The 18,907-nt window shown below is 37.1% G+C and overlaps 1 protein-coding gene across 1 annotated transcript; it reads right to left on the reverse strand.

The window, feature by feature from the left end:
* Nucleotides 1–232: 232 nt before the first annotated feature.
* On the reverse strand, nucleotides 233–18,854 carry EREG (epiregulin). Its single transcript, XM_082463974.1, has 5 exons — nucleotides 18,642–18,854; nucleotides 6,795–6,881; nucleotides 5,134–5,257; nucleotides 4,354–4,503; nucleotides 233–2,806 (listed from the first exon to the last, which is right to left on the reverse strand). Exons 1-5 carry the CDS (start codon nucleotides 18,688–18,690, stop codon nucleotides 2,725–2,727), a joined length of 492 nt encoding a protein of 163 aa, XP_082320100.1. The 5' UTR covers nucleotides 18,691–18,854; the 3' UTR covers nucleotides 233–2,724.
* Nucleotides 18,855–18,907: the final 53 nt, after the last annotated feature.

An 18,907-nucleotide genomic window follows, 5' to 3' on the forward strand; every position in this document is an offset into this window, starting at 1 on the left:
TTTAAAAAAATACTAACCCCCAGAATTTTATAATTGATGTGATTCCTTATATTTCAAAGAGATTCTTCACTATGGTAGGCCATAAAATATGATAAATTTATATAATGCTTTCCCAAACTAAAACCATATGTCTTTATGTCTAACCACATTATAGTCCTGTCACTGCTTTTAAGCCTTTTAATGTAGTATGGAAAAAAAAAAAAAAAAGAAAGAAAGAGACTAAACTTATCAGTGACATTTTTAATGCAAGGTGTTTCATTTTTATTTTTCAATTTTGTTTTTTTTTCCAGTTTCCAACAAAAATAAATAAAAATTAATAATATCTTGTAAAGTATCTATATTCTCCTTCAATATCTTAAGGTACACTATTATCAAAGCTGATATTGAACACAAACAAATTGATACAATTCAGTACTCTGATAAAATTCATTGTCAAATAAGTTACTTTAAACTGCATGTGATACAACTTTATGTTCCATGGCATCTTTAATATAAACTGTATACCAAAATGGCTCTTCAAACTTAAAAAGTGCAATTACAGAGTGCAAAAAAAGAGGAGAGAAATTCACTATCTTACATTTAACCTCATCCAGTTTGAATAACAGATATGTTTTAGATAAAATTATTCTTCAGTCAAAACATTAAAATGTACTCCAGCAGCACTGCATATACCAGTTGTTACTCCCCCTTTTTCCCATACAAATAAGAGTAGAAAAAAATCAGAAAGTATTGGGCAGCAAATTAAACACATTTTTTTCCAAAAGTCTACTGACAGACTATTGCTGCAAAACTGGCAAAATGGATCAGACATAAGTTTTTAAAAACTGCATTATTGAATTCAACAGAAATTAGAAGCTAGTATCATGTATTTGCTACATAAAAATTGATTTGATACCTCACGGCAGTTGAATTTAGCTAATTCTCTTCTCAAGGACTCAAAAATAAAAATCTGTCCTACCAGTGCACCATTTCTCCCCTTGCATTGACTTTGGCAGAGAGATAAGAGCAAAAGAATGTCCAAAAGAATAGTAGCATTTGATTGTATTTTAAATATTTAATATATTACACAAATCTTAATTATGAGGTTATATCTTTAGTACCAATCTTAGAACTTTACTTTGTGGCCTTGGTGGGAAGCCACAAACTATGAATTTATGCATTGGATTTGCATTTATTCTCAATACGGTGGGTATAGATAGCCCTTTCTAGAAATATATACAGTGAGAAATCTGTAAAATAAGGAAGATAGACTAAATGTGAGCCAAAATGTTTCCATTGTTTGTAGGAAACATGAGTTGCTAGCGATCATTTTTTTATGTTTGTTCAGCATCAACCTCATTAAAACAATTATTTTTTTACTAATTTTCTCCCATAAAAGCAATCTGTGTCATACCTTTTTTATTATTTAATATGCATTTATAAATAAAAATTTAACTTTTACAGGGGTTAGTTTTTAAATAAAGATTAAAAAACACCCCAAACTATTATTTACAATTAGTTATGTAATATGAATTGAGATGCTTAAGATAAACCAATATGACTCCATCTTGTAACAAAATAAATGGATTGCAGCTGATTTCTTGGTTAGTCAATAAATTTTCTTTGAAGCAATCAAGGTCACTCAAATATGCAGACCTCCTTTACATACAGTAGATGTCAATAAGTATGTGTAGGATTTAAAATGTATTTTTACACAGCACATTTGACTTCAGCTGTATTAGTGGGAAACAGAAATATCCTTTTAGATCTCTTTAGACCGTGTATAGAATTATTGTCTTATGTCACACTTTAAAATAATAATTAGTCCATCAAATTTTGGACTATGATTTAATCTTAGAATTCTTCAGCCAAGTCCCTACAGAAATAAATACTCTTGAAAAGAAGCACAGATTTTGACTTCACGTGTGGATTTCTGTAATTGCCTCATGAGCAGTTACCTAGCATAAATGTCATACTAAAAAAAAGAACATTGTGAAGCTATAAATTATCTACTATTTACATAAAAGATGGTATAAAATTAAGTTCTCAATTCATTTTCTTAAGGAGAATCTGTTAGATGGGTGACTAGTATCCGTAGTTGTGGTTGGGAATAGGGAATCGTGCACCTTCTCTCCAGGCAGACAAAGAGTGAGTTATAGCTAAGGATGTGTGTGGAGGGAGCAGAGCCCTCCAGGGTTTAGTTTGTTTCAAATATGTAGTGTTTAGCGCGTGATCTATATTTGCTTCTCCCCAATTCCCACAGCATTACTGTTTTGACACATGGCACAGGCACAGTGGTGCCAACTCAAACATCAGACTATGATATAGTCAAACCAACTATCATTGATTTGAGGAGTAGAAATATATACTTATTAAATTGATTCGACCATATATTTAGGCTTACAGAAACCTGTCACTTGCTGACACTTCCTGAACAATGAACTGGGCATTGCTCACTCCTATGCATTGTACAGAAGGCAAAAAAGCTTTCAATAGAGCATTTAGCCCAGGAAATGATTTCTTACAAAAATATCCATTTTCTTTCTATAGTAAATATTTTGTGTACATTATACATTAGCAAACAGTCTGTCAAAAATAAAACAAAAATAAAAACTCTTCTTAGTATATTAAAATACATCACTGTTGACTTAACACATGACCCCACATAAATATTATTAATAAAATAGGAATATTAACATAACCAGGTATGCAGTGCATCCCTGCCTATAAGCTTAATGGCACCATTCAGACTTGTGGCAATGCCGGATCCCCTGAGGTCACTCTTTCATATTCCTTCTTTGGTTCTTTACTTTTTCGATTTCTGTACCTAGAAATATTCAGAAATTAAACCATTAACACTGAAGTTAACAGTAGTAGGATCAAAGTATGTTAACAAAAGAAACAAATATATGGACGTTAAAGGTACATTAGCATAGTGTTTCCAAAATGACAGAGGTGAATAGGTTTAGGCTGGATGCTAGAGAAGAATGAGGGAGGAAGGAGTAGTTTCTCTGAACAAATAATTTTGGGAGGAAATGGTGAAATGCTGTGAAAGGACTTCTCAAAGGCTTTCACATGATCATGAAAATTGTAAAATTCCAGGAGAGCATGTGACCACGTTTAATCCTGGTCTGTTTTATCCTTTCGTTTTTCCTCTGTCTTTCCTTTCTTTCTTTCTTTCTTTCTTCCTTCCTCCCTCCCTATCTTTCTTTCTTTCTTTCTTTCTTACATTCTACCCATCACATTGATATAATGATATCACCAATAATAATGAAAATAAATCAGGCACTTATTAAGTGACTGACAATGTTCTAAATGCTATATATCCATTATTTATTTTATCCTTACACTTACCACTATCATCCTCATTTTACAGATGAAGAAAATGAAGTACAAATGGGTTACATAACCTGGTCAAGTTCTCCCAGCTAGGATTCATAAATCTATCGTGATTCAGAATCTTCATTCACTCATTCATTAAAGCTATCTTCCTAAAATTTTGACTTCATTTTCTACCCATTTTGAAGATGAAGCATGTAGCCTTAAGGAAACTGCATAATGTTTTTGCTTAGTAGAAGAATATGATTAGAAAACCTTTGTTTAGCCTTGATTTATCTATTTGTCAACTAGATGAGCCAGGACATGTCAATTTACTTCTCTGGATCCTACTTTCCCATCTTTATAAAAGATAGGATTGCAGTCAAAGACCTTTCAGGTGCATTTCAGTTTTAATAATATTCAGTTATGTGATCATAACCAATTAAAAAGGCATTATAATTTGGTGAATACTTAGACTCAAGCATGGACCAAATAAATTCAATCTTATAAAAGTAACACTTTTGGAGCTTCAAAAGTAGGAGTGCATTACTGTCAGCAAAAATAAAATAAAATTCACTCAAATCTACACTGAAAAATCTGCACCACTTCCAACATAAGAAGGATTTCATGGAGGCATTTTAAAGGCAGCTATTATTAACTAACTCATTCTATTTCTATACCCTGGTCCTAAGCCTAAAAAATGGCCAATATGATATACTGTCAGTAGCTCAGTGCCCATTCTATATTTTCTCAGTTATCAGCATATATCAGTACAGCATTGTACATGAAGATGGAGTGTTGTTGAAGATGGAATTTTGGGGGACTGACATGAACCAATTTTTAAAAGTCAGCTCTTACAATTATCTGGACACTCATTTCTACTAGTCCAGATGTTCTGCTGCTAAAACTTCTTTATAAATATCATTAGTGCAGAGTCTATCTTATCCCACTAAATAATACTTTGCCATATTTTTACCCAGTTTGTAAGTGTAGATTGTATAAAGGTAATTTACAAAAGCAGAGTGTTAAAAAACAAAAACAAAAACACTGGCTTACCATCTGCAGAAATAGTATACAGAGCCAGCAACTATGATGAGCAACAAGATAACAAGAATCACAGTCAAAGCCACATATTCTTTGCTCAGAGGCTTTTGGACGGTTAAAATGAAGTGCTCACATCGGACACCAGTGTAACCCACTTCACACCTAAAGGACAATGCAAGAGAAGGATCAGTTATTTAAGAAAGAAATCACGGTTCTGAATTAGTTTTGTAAGAGCTAATCTTACAATGAAATGCAAGATATTGACAAGGTTTGCCAAAAGTTGTAAAGATGAATTTAGAGACTGACCTTAAAGCTGGCCCAACTTGGATAAAAGAGGCCCACACTGCTCTCAAGCTCAACCGCTGTATTAGAATGATAGTCTGGTTCAGCCGCCAGGCTGGCTGACAATGGTGGTTTGTAAGTTTGAAGTGCTTTTGGTCTAAGTCAGTGGAATCGACTCATAACAATGGCTGACATATAAGTCCAGTGAAAAGATTAAAGGCTAAGCTGCTATTGCAGTAAGTATGAGAGGAAGGCATGTGAAGCCCTCCCCATTCTGCAGCCCTGAAGCATCCGTACAATTTGATAACTGCTGTTCGTTCTACCATTTGTTCCCTAACTTAAAAAAAACTCACTCAATAAAGTTTCTAATCGTACATATAAACTGCATGCTAATAGTACATATAAACGGCAGCCCATGGAAACAATAGAGTAATTATTACAAAAATAAAAAAGAGAGAGAATGTGGGTTTTTAAAAAACTGTTTTTGTTTGCTTGTATTTGGCATATTACCTGCAGTGATTTTCACTCATGTCTACCAGGTAGATGCACTGTCCATGAAAACAGTAGCCGCTCATGTCAGAGCTACACTGCGATATTGACACTTGAGCCACACGTGGATTATCTTCTGTCTGAACTGTGAAAGAAATAGAAAGTGGAATATAGTCTGTTGTTTTCTTTGAAGAATTAATCACCCTTTCATAATAGTAACCACTGAGCTACTGGAACAAAGCAGGTCAGGTATTTTCAGGACAAAAAGTCACTCTAGTTGTCACGTTCCCTAGACCAATAAACAAACTCTGGACCCCCAAAGGAAAATGGCCAACAGGCTAAACAAAACAAAATAAAACCTGGGGGTAAAATTCCCAAACGACAATGTTTAAGGATAGAAAAGGTAAGCTGAAGACACACACACACAAATCATTTTCCTTCACAGTTATTCATTTATCCAAAGTGTGTATAATTTTTTCAAATCTCAAAATAATTCTGACATTCATTACTCCCAAAGCAATTGCAAACTGAATCCATTAATTAATTTAAGAGAGCTTAAATCTATAGTGGGTTTTAAGCCAGCAAGGCTTGTTTTGGTGTGCATTCCCAAACTTTCAGGTTCGGGAAATCAATCACAGTCTCTAACGATGAGACCTGGACATGAACTAGACCAACCTTGAGTTATAAATGTCTCGATTACACAAATACAACAATGAAAATAGTAGCCTTTTTAGAATAGTGTTGCAACCTACACATAAAATTTACTTTAGAACGTTTTAATTACTAAAATGTGAAGGATCTTTATGAAATAACCAAACAAATCATCTTGATTGTAATACTCTTGTTCAAATAGCCAAAAATAGGGAGTGAAGCACACCAAACCTCTAGAGAGCACAGAGAGGAAGGACAAGAAAGGAGGTGAAGTTGTTGCAGGAAATACTCTGGTTCCTCCGGAAAACTCTGGACTCAATAACTCAGAGTGAATATAAAGCAGATCTCTCTCTCTCTCTCTCTCTTTTTTTTGGTGCCTGGGTGCTATTACTTTTACTTTATTTTTTAAATTTTATTTCTTTAATTTTTAATTTTTTTTTTTTTTTACTGGAGTATAGTTGCTTTACAGTGTTGTGTTTGTTTCTGCCTTACAGCAAAGTGAATCAGCTCTAAAGCGGATCTCTCTTAAACCACATTCAGAGTCCTCTGGGCCCCAAAGAGAAGACCATGCACGGTGTTTAGCATGTATTAAGGACTCCGTAGATTTTTCTGAACGAATGCTGTAACTCAAAATAAAAGACATCATTTGCTCCTTTTACAAAAAATAACAACAAAATATATTGACTGTCTACTGTGTACAAAGTTTAAATTTTCCTGTTTTGCCTGGGATCCAGCTCTTCACAATGGTTTCTCAGCAACGTTCTGAAATGACCAAAGGGAATCTGATTTTCTTTGGTCTCTGTCTCTTTAAGATCAAATCTTTATATATATAACTAGGTGCTCAGTCCCTCTGCCTCCAGTTATTCCTTTATATAATTTTTCCAGATCGCTAGTTCACTGGGTTCTTTTGTTAATACAGCAGCTATTACCCCCCCCTTTTTTTTCCACTATCACATATTTATAGTCTTTGAGTTACATTTCTGTTAAGAATGTGTAATTCTTTGATGCAACATTGACAAAGCTGGGCTTACCTAAAGCTGTGCAGTTATCTTCGGACTCTCCTGGGATACATGAAGGAATCACAGTTGTACTGAGAACTGCTTGTAGAAGATGGAAACCTATTTATGGAGAAAAATCAAATATATAACTAATGCTTCAGGGAAAGAAACCCTAACCAGATTTCCACATAATTACAGTATTTATAAAGTTCTTTTAATTATTTCAAGTATTTGAGCCATCGAAACCATAAAAAAATAATTCATGGAAACAGGCATATCATTGAAAATAAATGAACCCCCAGCTCTTCTGTCCAAGGGTAAAAGCCCTGGCATTACATTCAGAGTTACAGATTTGACCTACTCTAAACACTTCACGGTAACCTTTTCAAAGACCTGATTTTAAAGACTGATTTCTTAAGAAGCTTAGCAATTGGAAAATTGGAAAATTTCCACCGTTTTACTTCATGATGTGCTCAGAGCAATGCTCCAAGGTAGAAACAATCACAAAGAAGGCTTCAAATAAAACTCAGCTTCTATTTACGGTCACAACTAAACAGGACTCTCAACCTAAGATTCATCAGTTGTTGATTTAAGTACCTAAGTTACTCTTTGCATTACACATTAAAATCCATTTTAATGAATCAAATGTAATCTAAGTAAAGTCAGAATATATCTTATCTAATATGGAAAGGAACACACATGCTAGATGAACCACACTGTGACCAAGAATCCAGTTTCTGTCAGCCCAGTAAGAGTTTAAATAAGGAGTTTCATGGTGTTTCCCCACTGAAAAGATAAATGTTGGGAAACAGGCACCAGAATGATTCAAGTAGTTTTCTGAATTGCCTAGAAAGAATAAGAGAATCCTTTTAATTGCACGGATGTTGACTGAAGAGAGTTTTACTCTTCTTAGGAGTCATGTAGTTGCTCTTCACTCTTCCAGGCTATATGAGTAACTGTCATATAGGAAACATTACTGGTGATGGTGATAGTAGTAGGTAGCAGTTAACATTTCTTGCCCACGTACTGTATGTGGGCATGGTTCTACCCTCCTTACCTATACTATCTCATTTAATCCACTCAGTGACTCTTTGAAGAAGATACTACTGTTCTCCCCATTAGACATATGAGAAAAGTGAGTTAAGTAACTTTCCCAAGATTACATAACAATGTTGTTAATGGGCTGCATTACAGAATCTGGCAACAGGCAATAATACTAGAGTATAATGGACATCACAGGGAACAAACTCAGATAAATGTAACTGAAGCAGAGTATTTAACCCCATAAGGAGGCAACAAAGTATGTGGAAAGGCAATCTGGGAGAAAACTTGAGCTGAGCTATGTAATTTTGGACAAATTAATTAAATTCTCTGGATCTCCATTTTCCCTAGTTTATAGAGTTTTGGGGAGAATTAAATGAAATTTTATTTTTCTGAAACATCTAACATACCAGAGACTCATGAATGTTCCATGCCACTCAACATCTAGCCTCTGGTTTTAGCAGTAGTATGTGGGTAGTGGCCTCTACTGGTCTATAACAATGTTATAAATCTCTCTGTATTTTGGTATTTTAAAGGATAATTAATCCATGTAATAAAGAATTTTATTTTATTTTTTCACAATCAGAGGAGGTATGTATATGTTAAGCAAATTGCATATGATTTGGGTAAAACTAAAATTAAAAACTGAACTACACATAAGCATCAGAATTTGCAATTTCTTAATGTTTCAAACTTGGCACTGATTACAATCCTGTGAAGTAGTTATTAGCCCCAGACAACCTCAGTGTTAAATTACATGTCTGGTCCAAAACCAATCATCTAGTGACCATAGAAGATAAGAGTTAGGAGTCCATCTTTGGACATCAGGCCTCATAACCTTTCAGTGATTTGAAAATATCTTTTGAAAAGTTTAGAACTATCTCCTCCCCACTCCATAGTTCTCCTACAATATAAATGATGCTTCAATTGCTCTTATTGGGAAAAAAAAAGCTTCTTTCTTAAATGACAAAAAAATGGCTAAAGTTTGGATTCCATTGTCAGTTGAACAGAGATGGAATAAGAATAACTTTGTCCACATAGCGTTCTAGGGTGAATTAGCTAGATTCTCATCCAAGCCAATTTTGTTCTACTTCTCAATATAATTTTGCCATACACTTTCACTATTGAAGAATTACCCCCTTTAATTTATACAGTCTGCTCAACACAAAGTGGAGTTCTAGATGTGTGCTTTTATATCCCTGACACTCCTATGCCTCCATGCTTCTTCAACTAATGGGAGGAGATATTACCGATTCTCCCACTGCAAAAGGGCCATTGTGCAAATGCACATTTCTCTCTTTGCAAAGGATCGTTTCTTCATCCTTTGCAGAAATCAGATATTAGCCTTTCCTGTTCCGAATTGCTTACAAATGCAACCTGCCACTATTATAGAATCCAGCTAATTGCTTTGAGGTGTTGTTTATTAGTCTTTTTTTTTTTTTTCTCAAAGATTTTTCGTATTGTTAGTTTTTCCACTGTTGGAAACTTTGTTCCACTTAGGCCACAAGTGAAATATTTGCCTTTGTGAATTAAAGAATATTCAGGGAAGGGCGTGCCTCCACGAAAACTGGGCTGTCTTAACCTATGACACTCTCTTGGACATAGTCCATCACTCAGGATGGTTTCTGTGAGACTTGGTACATTAATCCAACATTCGGGTATTTTACAGATGGAATTGTAAATAATTTTAAATGCTATTCTCAAATGAAAGTGTTTACACTACAGTTCCATCGTAGATGTATGTAGCCAATAAACTATCAAAATTGGTTCTAAATCGTGTGTCCATCTACACAGCTCTATTGCCTAAAAGCAGTGGTCCTCAAGTTTTTCTCAACCTCACCTCTGGCCCAGGGCTTTGCAAAATGGTGTAGAGGAGTAAATGGGAATGATCAAAAGATTGAAAAAGTCCACCCATGGAGAATTTTGATATCCAGCACCCTGTCACCCTTATAAATCACTACTCATTAAAGTCATACAGGGAAGGAATAGATGCTAAAGTCCTATCCATATATTTCCTTAATCTTTCAGTTTTTCATGACTTTAGTGCTATTTGAACATAATGATCTCTCTGTAATTCAAATGCAAATCTTATATTTGAGTTTTCAATCTTGACCATGGGTCCCTGCTAAGAAAATAATTCCCTGTGATATTAAAGATTTTAGTTAGGGTCAGTGTGTCAGAAAACAGATCTGGTAGCAAGCTCTACATTCCTCTGTATCTTGGTAGCAAGATACAGAGGAATTCCGTGCTCAATGATAATCTGTAAACTCAAAACTGGCCACTGGAACATCTGTTTCAATAATGTTATGAAAACAAAACTCCCTTTGGAGGCCATTATTTCTGTCAAATTTCCAGATGGGTTTCAGGAATCTGAAGCTCACCTGTTCATCTCTCTACTTTCATCTTTCAGAGATTTGTTTCCGTGAAACCTCAAATGTGCCAGCAGGAAGTGGCACCGGTGACTCACAGGATACGTATCACCTCTACTCCGTGAGTCAGGGCCGAGCCTACACCTTACACGATACTGGGGACAGCGCGTGGGAGGGGCTGAGGAACATCACCCCAGTGGGGGGAGCACTACATGTCGTGGGCCTCGGGGCACTAAGTAAGAAGTGCTTGCCTGATAGTCAGGAGGAATGCCAGATGTAGAAAGCATCCTTTTTATTGTATATGGTTTCTTTTGTCCTTGCTTCCTTACGGCCACACTGAGGGGCCATCTCGAAGGAGGCTGAGATTTGGTGACTGGCTGACCAAGCCTATTCCTCAATAATCAACTGCAATTCTCAGAGATAAAATGGCTTTCCTGAATAACAATCAAGCAAATAAAAATGACCCCAAATAAAATGAGATAGGTTACAGAATGAAAAGGATGCACCTTATTTTCCCAATTTCACCTTTTAGGCTATTTAGACTGGAACAGCAAATTCATAATGAATCATAGTATTTGCCCAATCCCAAAACAGGCAGCAAAATCTGCTTTGTTCACACTTCTGCTGTGGTCACATGCCTACCTCTTTATGGACTGTTAGTTTTCTACCTTCTTCCAGGGCAGTCTGGAATTTTAGGATTTGTCTGTAACATAGTAGGCTTGTTAGGTCTTGTATACTTTCAAGGAGTGAATATGCCTTTACCACTTCCAGATGCCTTTTTGTCTCAAATCCACTATTAGATAAAGTCTTGCTCCACTTCGTTAAAATAACTGTAAACTATCACATCAGACACTGAAAATAACTATTGTCAGTACTTTCTAGTAACAGCCTATGTTTTCAGAGAGTAGTATATATATATGTGTGTATATACATATATATCATAATATATATCTATATATCATAAATCTTGCTTCCTACCAGCAATCATTTTCTTCCTACAGTTTTTCAACATTAACCTTATCACTAAGCTTCATGAAAGTAAAAGCCAACAACTATTTGAGATAAAAACAGGATAACAGGGTGAAACCAGAGGTTGATATAATAATGGGTTACAAATAAGTCTTTGAGTTTCAAACATAGCCATAAGATCTTCCTTGTCAAGTGTCAAGAAAAGATTTAATACGCCATGTTTTTCAGTTCAGAGACATTAAACTAAACTCTTCAATTTTGGTAGTAATTTCTAAATCATGCCTCAAAGTGCTCATATATTTTAGTGACCATACAATACTATACTTAATGTTCTCATAATGCAGGAGAAATCTTATCAACTACTGTATAAAGGATACAATTTGTACTAACCTGGGTGTTTTGGAATTTTGTGACTGAAAGCTCTAAATATGGAACTTGCCCCTCCTAAAACCAAAGATTCATCTCTATAGTATTATTTCAAATGATCTATTGAAACTGTATTTTTTTTTTCTTTAAGATAATGTTACACAGGAGGGTCTTTTTAGAACCTTTTCTGTCTTCACTCCCTTCCATCATGCTTCTCACACTATCCCTATTGATCCAATTCAGAAATTTAAATTACTATTATATTATTGTCTCAAAAAAATCTTCTAAAGGAGCAACAGTTTGGATTATAAGTGTTTGTCATTTGCCTTTTTTGAATATGGTCATATTGTGGACTACAGCTTTGAAAATTTAATGACATTTTTAGAAGCATATTGTCTATCATATCATTAATTCTTTATAGAAGCCTATTGCCAAAAATGAATTTGCAAAAGGATAGAGTTTTAATCAGTAATCATCAAAAAAAAAAGAGGAGAAAATGAGTATATAAAAGATAATTTTAAAAGCCTTAAAGTTAATTACACTTCATTCTGAGAATCTGTGTAATGCACCTAGCATAATGGAAGGTGCTAAGAAATTTTATTTTGTGAAAATATATTTTTTTGGTTAACACTGGAGACTTCAACTTTCGTGAGAAGCACAAGTTCATCTGTAGTATGATGGTAGGGTGGGAATGGCTTAATTATACTTGATAAATGGGAAAGAAGGAGAGCAGCTTAGCTCTCTTATACTTACTTTTAGTAACTACATGTCTCTAAGAATATTTGTTCAATAAATATCTACTGAGATTTTTCTATATGCAAGATACTGAATGAGCTGCTGAAAGGAAAACTGATGCAAAGGACATAGCTCCTGTTCTAACTAGAGTTAATGAGGATAGACTCTAGGTGGTGGCGAGAGAGAGAATTCATAGATGACACCAAGTTTCTGGCCAGAAAATACCAAGGAAGGTGGTGTCATTAAAAGAGTCGATAACATAGGCAGGACAGCAGGTTTGTGGTGGCATCTGCAGCTAGTAGACATGAAGGAGGACATAATAAGAGAAGGAATTTGAGTTTTTAGTTCATATATCATCTATTTATATTTATGAGGCACTTGGGAAAACACATCTTGAGTAAAACAGTAAGAATGGAGTTATGGAGTCTATTTGAAAATCGTATGAGGAAATATCATCTTTAAAGGCATAGGAGTCATTCAAATGTTCCACGGCAAATAGTATGCAATGGAAAATAATAGAACTTTGGGAAATAGGTGATAAGGAGTGGATACAAATGGCCAAGGAATCTGGGGAAAAAAGAAGTTCAGTCTTGCGGGAGCCAAGAGAGCAGAGTTACAAAAGGAGGCATGGGGTGGTCAGCAATGCAATGATTGAAGAAAGTATGAGTGACTCCATCATAAATAAGATTCACCATTATTCAGGGAAAATAGTGTTAAAATCAGCAATAAAAATTGCTAAGTTGATTTTTTTAACACTAGAATTGGTTTTATATTTGCATCCAGCTTACCATTAATATGAATTTTATTTGTCTTGGTAACTCAAGCACTGATTATTCAAACTGTGAATTATGAGTGGCAATGCGTTATAGCAATGAAAAACACATTAGCTAATGCTTCTCACCCTGGAGTAATTTTGTCAACCAGGGGCACTGAGCAATGTCTGGAGACATTTTTGGTTGTCACCACTCGGGGTGGGTGGGGTGCTACTGACATCTAGTGGGTAGAGACCAGGATTGCTGCTAAACACCCTGCAATGCATAGGACAGTCCACAGCAAGGAATTATCCAGTCTGTAATGTAAACAGACCCAAGGCTGAAAAACCCTGCAGTAGACCCGTGAGGTATGGAGTCCAGTTCTAGCTCAGATACTAAGCTTATCCCTCTGAAGGTAGGTTTCCTTATCTCTGAAAATATCACCTAGGCTTGGGGTGGAGTGGAGGCGGAGACGGAATTTAGATTAGATTACGCTAAGGTTCCTTTCATTTCTAAAACAATACTTTTCTTTTTCTTACTGACTATCCGTCATTCAGTCATATCACTGACCAACCTCTCTCTCTCTCTCCCTCTCTCTCTCTCTCTCTCCCTCTCCCTCCCTCTCTCTCTCTCTCTCTTTCTCTGTCACACACACACACACACACACATGCACACACACACTGTGATATACTTAAATTTTGTTAGGCATACCATCAGTGAATACAGACTACATTAAGAGACAGAAATGGGAAAAACAGGGAAGAAAAGGTATTCAACTTTATTATTAAATAGAATTGAATTTTCAAAAACTATTGCTCAGCCATAATATTTTGCTTCTCAAGCACAGTTTCAAAGAACAGCTGGTTGAGTCAAAACATAGTGCTGAGAACTCTAAATAAAGTACCATTCTAATCACCCATCCAACAACATTTACTGAGTGATTAACGTAAGTCTGTTACAATATGAATGATAAAAGATAAGTACAGCACCAGTTAGGAGAGACAGGGCCAGATACACACTTACCGTGTGACGTGAAAAGGGTAGGACCGAAGGATTCAGAGGGATGAAAAGGGGTGGGGGGCAGATTGCACATTTATTTTCCAGTGGTGAGGGAAAGATGAAAGGGGTTATCAGAGAAGGCTTGATACTTTTTTTCAGTCTTAAAGGATGAGGGGAACTTTCACCGAAAGTGAAGAGTGAGTTGGGAGCGTCCACAGTAGACGATACAGCATATTCATAAATGGAGACTGACACTCCGGGTAACTCACTTCTTTTTAAGTCTGTTTTCTCATTTGTAAACTGGGAATAGTAACACTTTTCCTGGCTAAGGGAGTTATTATAAAGATCAAATGAGGCATTTTTCTAAAAAAGCACTTGCTGCTACTGATAACAGCTCTAATTTCAAAAGTGTTTTTTATTATTTTAATATTATGATATCTATAATGTCCATATATAATAACCTGACAACATAGTTATTATGATCTCCATTTTACAGATGACAAAACTGAGGCTCAAAGAGGAATAAATCCTTCCAAAAGTATGAAATAAAAGAACTGGGGTGTGAAACCTATATTCTATATACTATGTCTCTTGATTCAAAACTATACAGTTTGACTAACACACCACTGTAAAGCAATTATACTCCAATAAAAACGTTAAAAAAATATATACAGTGTGACACACATACGTGTGTGTGTATATATAAACATATACATATATATGTGTGTATATATATATATATATATATATATACACACACACATATATATTTATACATATATATGAGGAAGAAAGGCTTTTCCCCTTATCCTGAGGACTTTCAAGAGGATTTGTATTTAACTCACTTTCACGCCTCAAATTTAAAATTCAGGATTTTGGATCTAAGTAATTAAGGGTTAACATTTTTTTCTGGACAATTATCAAGTTGTCTTGTGTGTTATAAATAGTGTTCTAGTTAATTAAATCATTACTTTAACCTAGAATGTCACTGAACCTTTATTTGCCCTATAACCAGACATGCACTCTTACATAAACTGCATTGCCAGAGGACACTGAGTCTGTCGCATTACTTCATTTTTCCAAAGGTTCCAGAATTGCCATACCAAGGCAATGGTTGTCAGGCTGCTCCTCCCTGAGGACCTCTCCTATTACAGCTCTAGGGAGTCTTCCCATTGTCTTCTGAAGGAATGTTCTCAACAGCAGTTACAGCCATATGAATTAGACAATTTGCATAGGCCTATATTCAGAGTGAAGACTGACAGATGAGGAAGCCACACCTTAATTTACAGTCTCTTTAAAAAGGATTTCTTTCTTGACATTTGCATCTCCTGGGTGATTATTAACCAGGAAATGGGAGATTCTTGGGCAAAAATGAACAGAAAACATTCAAATTCAATTTTTCCAAAGTGATTATGTGAATATTGCACTTTTTTTTAACCAAAGAAGAAGTATTTCCTCACTGTTAATAGAAGTGTGCTGTAGATTCCAACTTGATCCCTTATCAATACTACATTCAATTCACAATATTGTGAATGATCTGGGGAACAAAAAGGATGTGGGTTTCCTTCTCCTTGATTGCTTTACTTACTATACATCTAGGAAAGTATAAAAATAGAAACAAAGGCCTCAGTCAACTGATGTCAATGATGGCTTCATAATAAAAGTCATTTCCTGGGTATTAAAAATGCTGAATATAGGTTAAGTAAAAATTTAACATATTTCAGCAGAGCTTAAGGAAATAATTGTATCTTTTCTGTGCTTGATTTTGAGTGATACCATAAAGTACCATTTTTGCACAAATACCAGTCCCCATAACAGATTCTAAGCCCTGGGGGAGTCCCAAGACTACTCTGGAACTTCTCTATTAGAACCTGTTACTTTTATTATGCTTCTGATAACTCTGAGAACCTCTGGCTCTTTACACATTGCTCCAGAATGACCTTGACATTTGCCATCTCTAAATCCTTGTAAGGTACCTGACTTCACTGAGCCTCAGTTTCTTCATTTGTCAAACTGGTCTAATCATACCTACCTCCTATAGTGTTTTCAGGAGCAAAGGAGATGATACGTGGAGAACACCTAACACACGACATGGTGGGCTCACAGGAGGCATTTGGTAACTGTTAGCTCCCTTCCCAGCTCCTGGATTTGGGCCTCAGTGCTGAACCACACACCCCAATTGCCCAAGTTGTTCATGTGGCAAGATGATGCGGAAGGCAGCTAGAATACCTGGACCAAAACCCAGACCGGAGAGGCCTGTCATCCTGTTTCTACCTATGATGTGTCATCTCAGGTTGTGCCAGCACCAGGAAGCTCGTAAACTCTCAGGGTCAAAAGAAAAGATCTGAGGCGAGCCATTGCCTCATTGAGATCCGCGCTTCTCAGGTTTCAAGAAAGAATGTTTATTCTGCTCAATTCTCTGTCATTGTGCAATGAAGTGGGCATCAATTGTCTTGGATCTGTCATTCAGGAACACGCTCAAAAGCCCGTTTGGGTATCAATGAACATGTCTGACTTTTAGATCAAGAGCCCCTAAACATTAATTGCAGAACTCAAGAGAAAAATTTCTCCTGTTCATCCTGCAACAATCAAAGATTAGAAATGATCATTTAACTCTAAAATTATATATTATTTAGAAATGCATTATCTAGTTTGAGGTATCTCAACCCTTTTACTTAACGTTGAGTAAGCTAAAAGTGCCAGCAAACCTGGGTGCGAACTTTTTCAGTGTAGCTTTGCTTTTCTATGGGACACCGGGTAATAGTTTCCCCATATATAAAGCAAGAACATCAATATCAAATATTTATAAAATGTAAAGGTAACCAAATGATTGTGGGGTGTGTGTAGCAATTTAAATCTGCATGTGTTGGAGACAGAGGATGGAAATGAAAGTGTCTGTATTTTTTCCACAGATATAAATACATGTGAATTCCACAAAAAAAGCGATAATAAAATGTTTGCTGAAATCTAAAATAACTCTTTCCTTCTTTTGAAGGCTAGACATATGGGAAAAGTATTCCTAGGTAATCTTTTGTTTGGGGGGGAAATGGCAATTTCAGAAGTAACAGGTGGCCTTGCCTTTTTTCCATGTGCTTTGGAATAAGACTACTGAACTTGCATACCTGAATAGAGTACAGAGATATGATACAGAACTTCAAACAGGAACTTTCCTAGTGGCAGGAAAATATCTTAACAAACTGGGAAAACAGAAACTGACCTAGCTCATTTGGAAATGGGCTTGGCAGCTGATGAAATAGGTGAACTATAATTAAGTAATGCAATAAAGGAGTTAAGCACTTTTATGACAACAAAAACACACAACACATATGCTAGGTAGGTAGTAAGCAGGTTATTCAGAGGCTCTTGCTGTCTTAAATTAGCATATTCAGTGAGTGGCCCCGAACAGACACTCGCATTGTTCAGAGCAACCTTACAGGTGGAAAAAAAAGTGCTAAGCTATTCTGATCTCTAGGTTAATTTCTAACTTTAGGAAGACTGTCACCTTTTTCACGGAGACTTCAAAACAAAGATAGCAAAGCCACATTATTTACTGAGAACCTTCTAGCACGTCATTCTTAGTACAGTTTTGGTAGAAACCACAGATCCAGTTTCCACCTATGTCCTTGAAGTTGGACAAGTGAGTTACAACTATGCGTAGTATGCATTTCATTAGGTTTCCCAACCCGTAAGATAAGGCCTGTCGAAATAATAATTGAACTGTCACATCCTGCACAGGTAGAGTGACTTAGGGGAATTCGCCTCATTGCAACTCCAGAAAAAAAGCGAGATTGGCAACCTTTATTTCCTTATTAAAATTTTCATATACAACTCCAAATTCCTCTTGAAGTTTAGGAATTCGCAATATATATTTTTAAACCAGTAAAGTTAACGATTTTTTTTTTCTCTGTCCACAAGAACTAAATTATCTCAAATAAGAAGACAAGCATTAAAGTACGCTCAGCCATTACAGAATACAAGGGTGCAAGTAGCAGCGAGCGAACAGAGCCCGACCAGCCCGCGGGGGAAACCGGAAGCAGCAGGTGTTGGCGTCCAAGGGCCTCCAGGAGCACCCGGACCTGCGCGTGTCCCTCCCGCTCCGGCTACGCAAACAGCCTTTTCATCCTCTGGAGCTTCAGCGAAGCTGGCACCGCCGCACGCCAACACCCCCAGACGCTTAACCCGGCTGGATTTAGAAAACTGAAGGCAAGACAGGCGGAACAGCGTTTCTTTCCAAAAGGTCTTTCCTAGGCGCGGGTCTTGTCCCTACTCCCGCCTCCTGTCCCCGCCCCCAGCCCGGTTTTCCCGTCTTTTGGATTTCTAGAACTGTCAGATTTTCAAAAGGAAACAAACAACAAACCCGAAATCTTTTCAACTTTTTATTTCGCCTAATACGGAGCTATATTACTTCATGCAGAACACACAGACCAAGTTCATCTATCCGTGCAAGGTATTTTTAACACCAGCCCCTTCCCCTACCCCACCCTCTTCCATCGCCGGCTGGAGGGAAAGACGGGCTCGCTTAACGAGAGACGTCGTTCGAAACGGAGTACACTTGAGTCTGGTGGAAAGCGCGGTACTTGTCAAAGGACAGCTGCCCCGGGGCCGCCTTAGTCTCGTCTTCCGCGGCGGGAAGGGGCGGGGGGACTCACCCAAGCAGAGCAGCGGCGCGGGGACCCGGCGGGCACGGCGCGGCTCCATCCTCCTCCCCGCGTCAGCGTGTGCGGGGCGCGGGCGTGGCCTGGGCGGTGGGCGGGGGCCGGCGGGGCTGCGGCGGCGGCGGCGGCGGCGGCGGCGGCGGCGGCGGCGGGCGCTGCTGGAGCTGCGGGGGCCACGCGTCGGCAGCTTTTCCCTCCGACACCCGGTCTGTAGGGCAAGTGAGCTCCACAGCCCCGCGCCGAGACCTTTATAAGTACGG

This window comes from Balaenoptera physalus, assembly GCF_965194825.1.
Source record: "Balaenoptera physalus genome assembly, chromosome: 5".
NCBI lineage: Eukaryota > Metazoa > Chordata > Mammalia > Artiodactyla > Balaenopteridae > Balaenoptera > Balaenoptera physalus.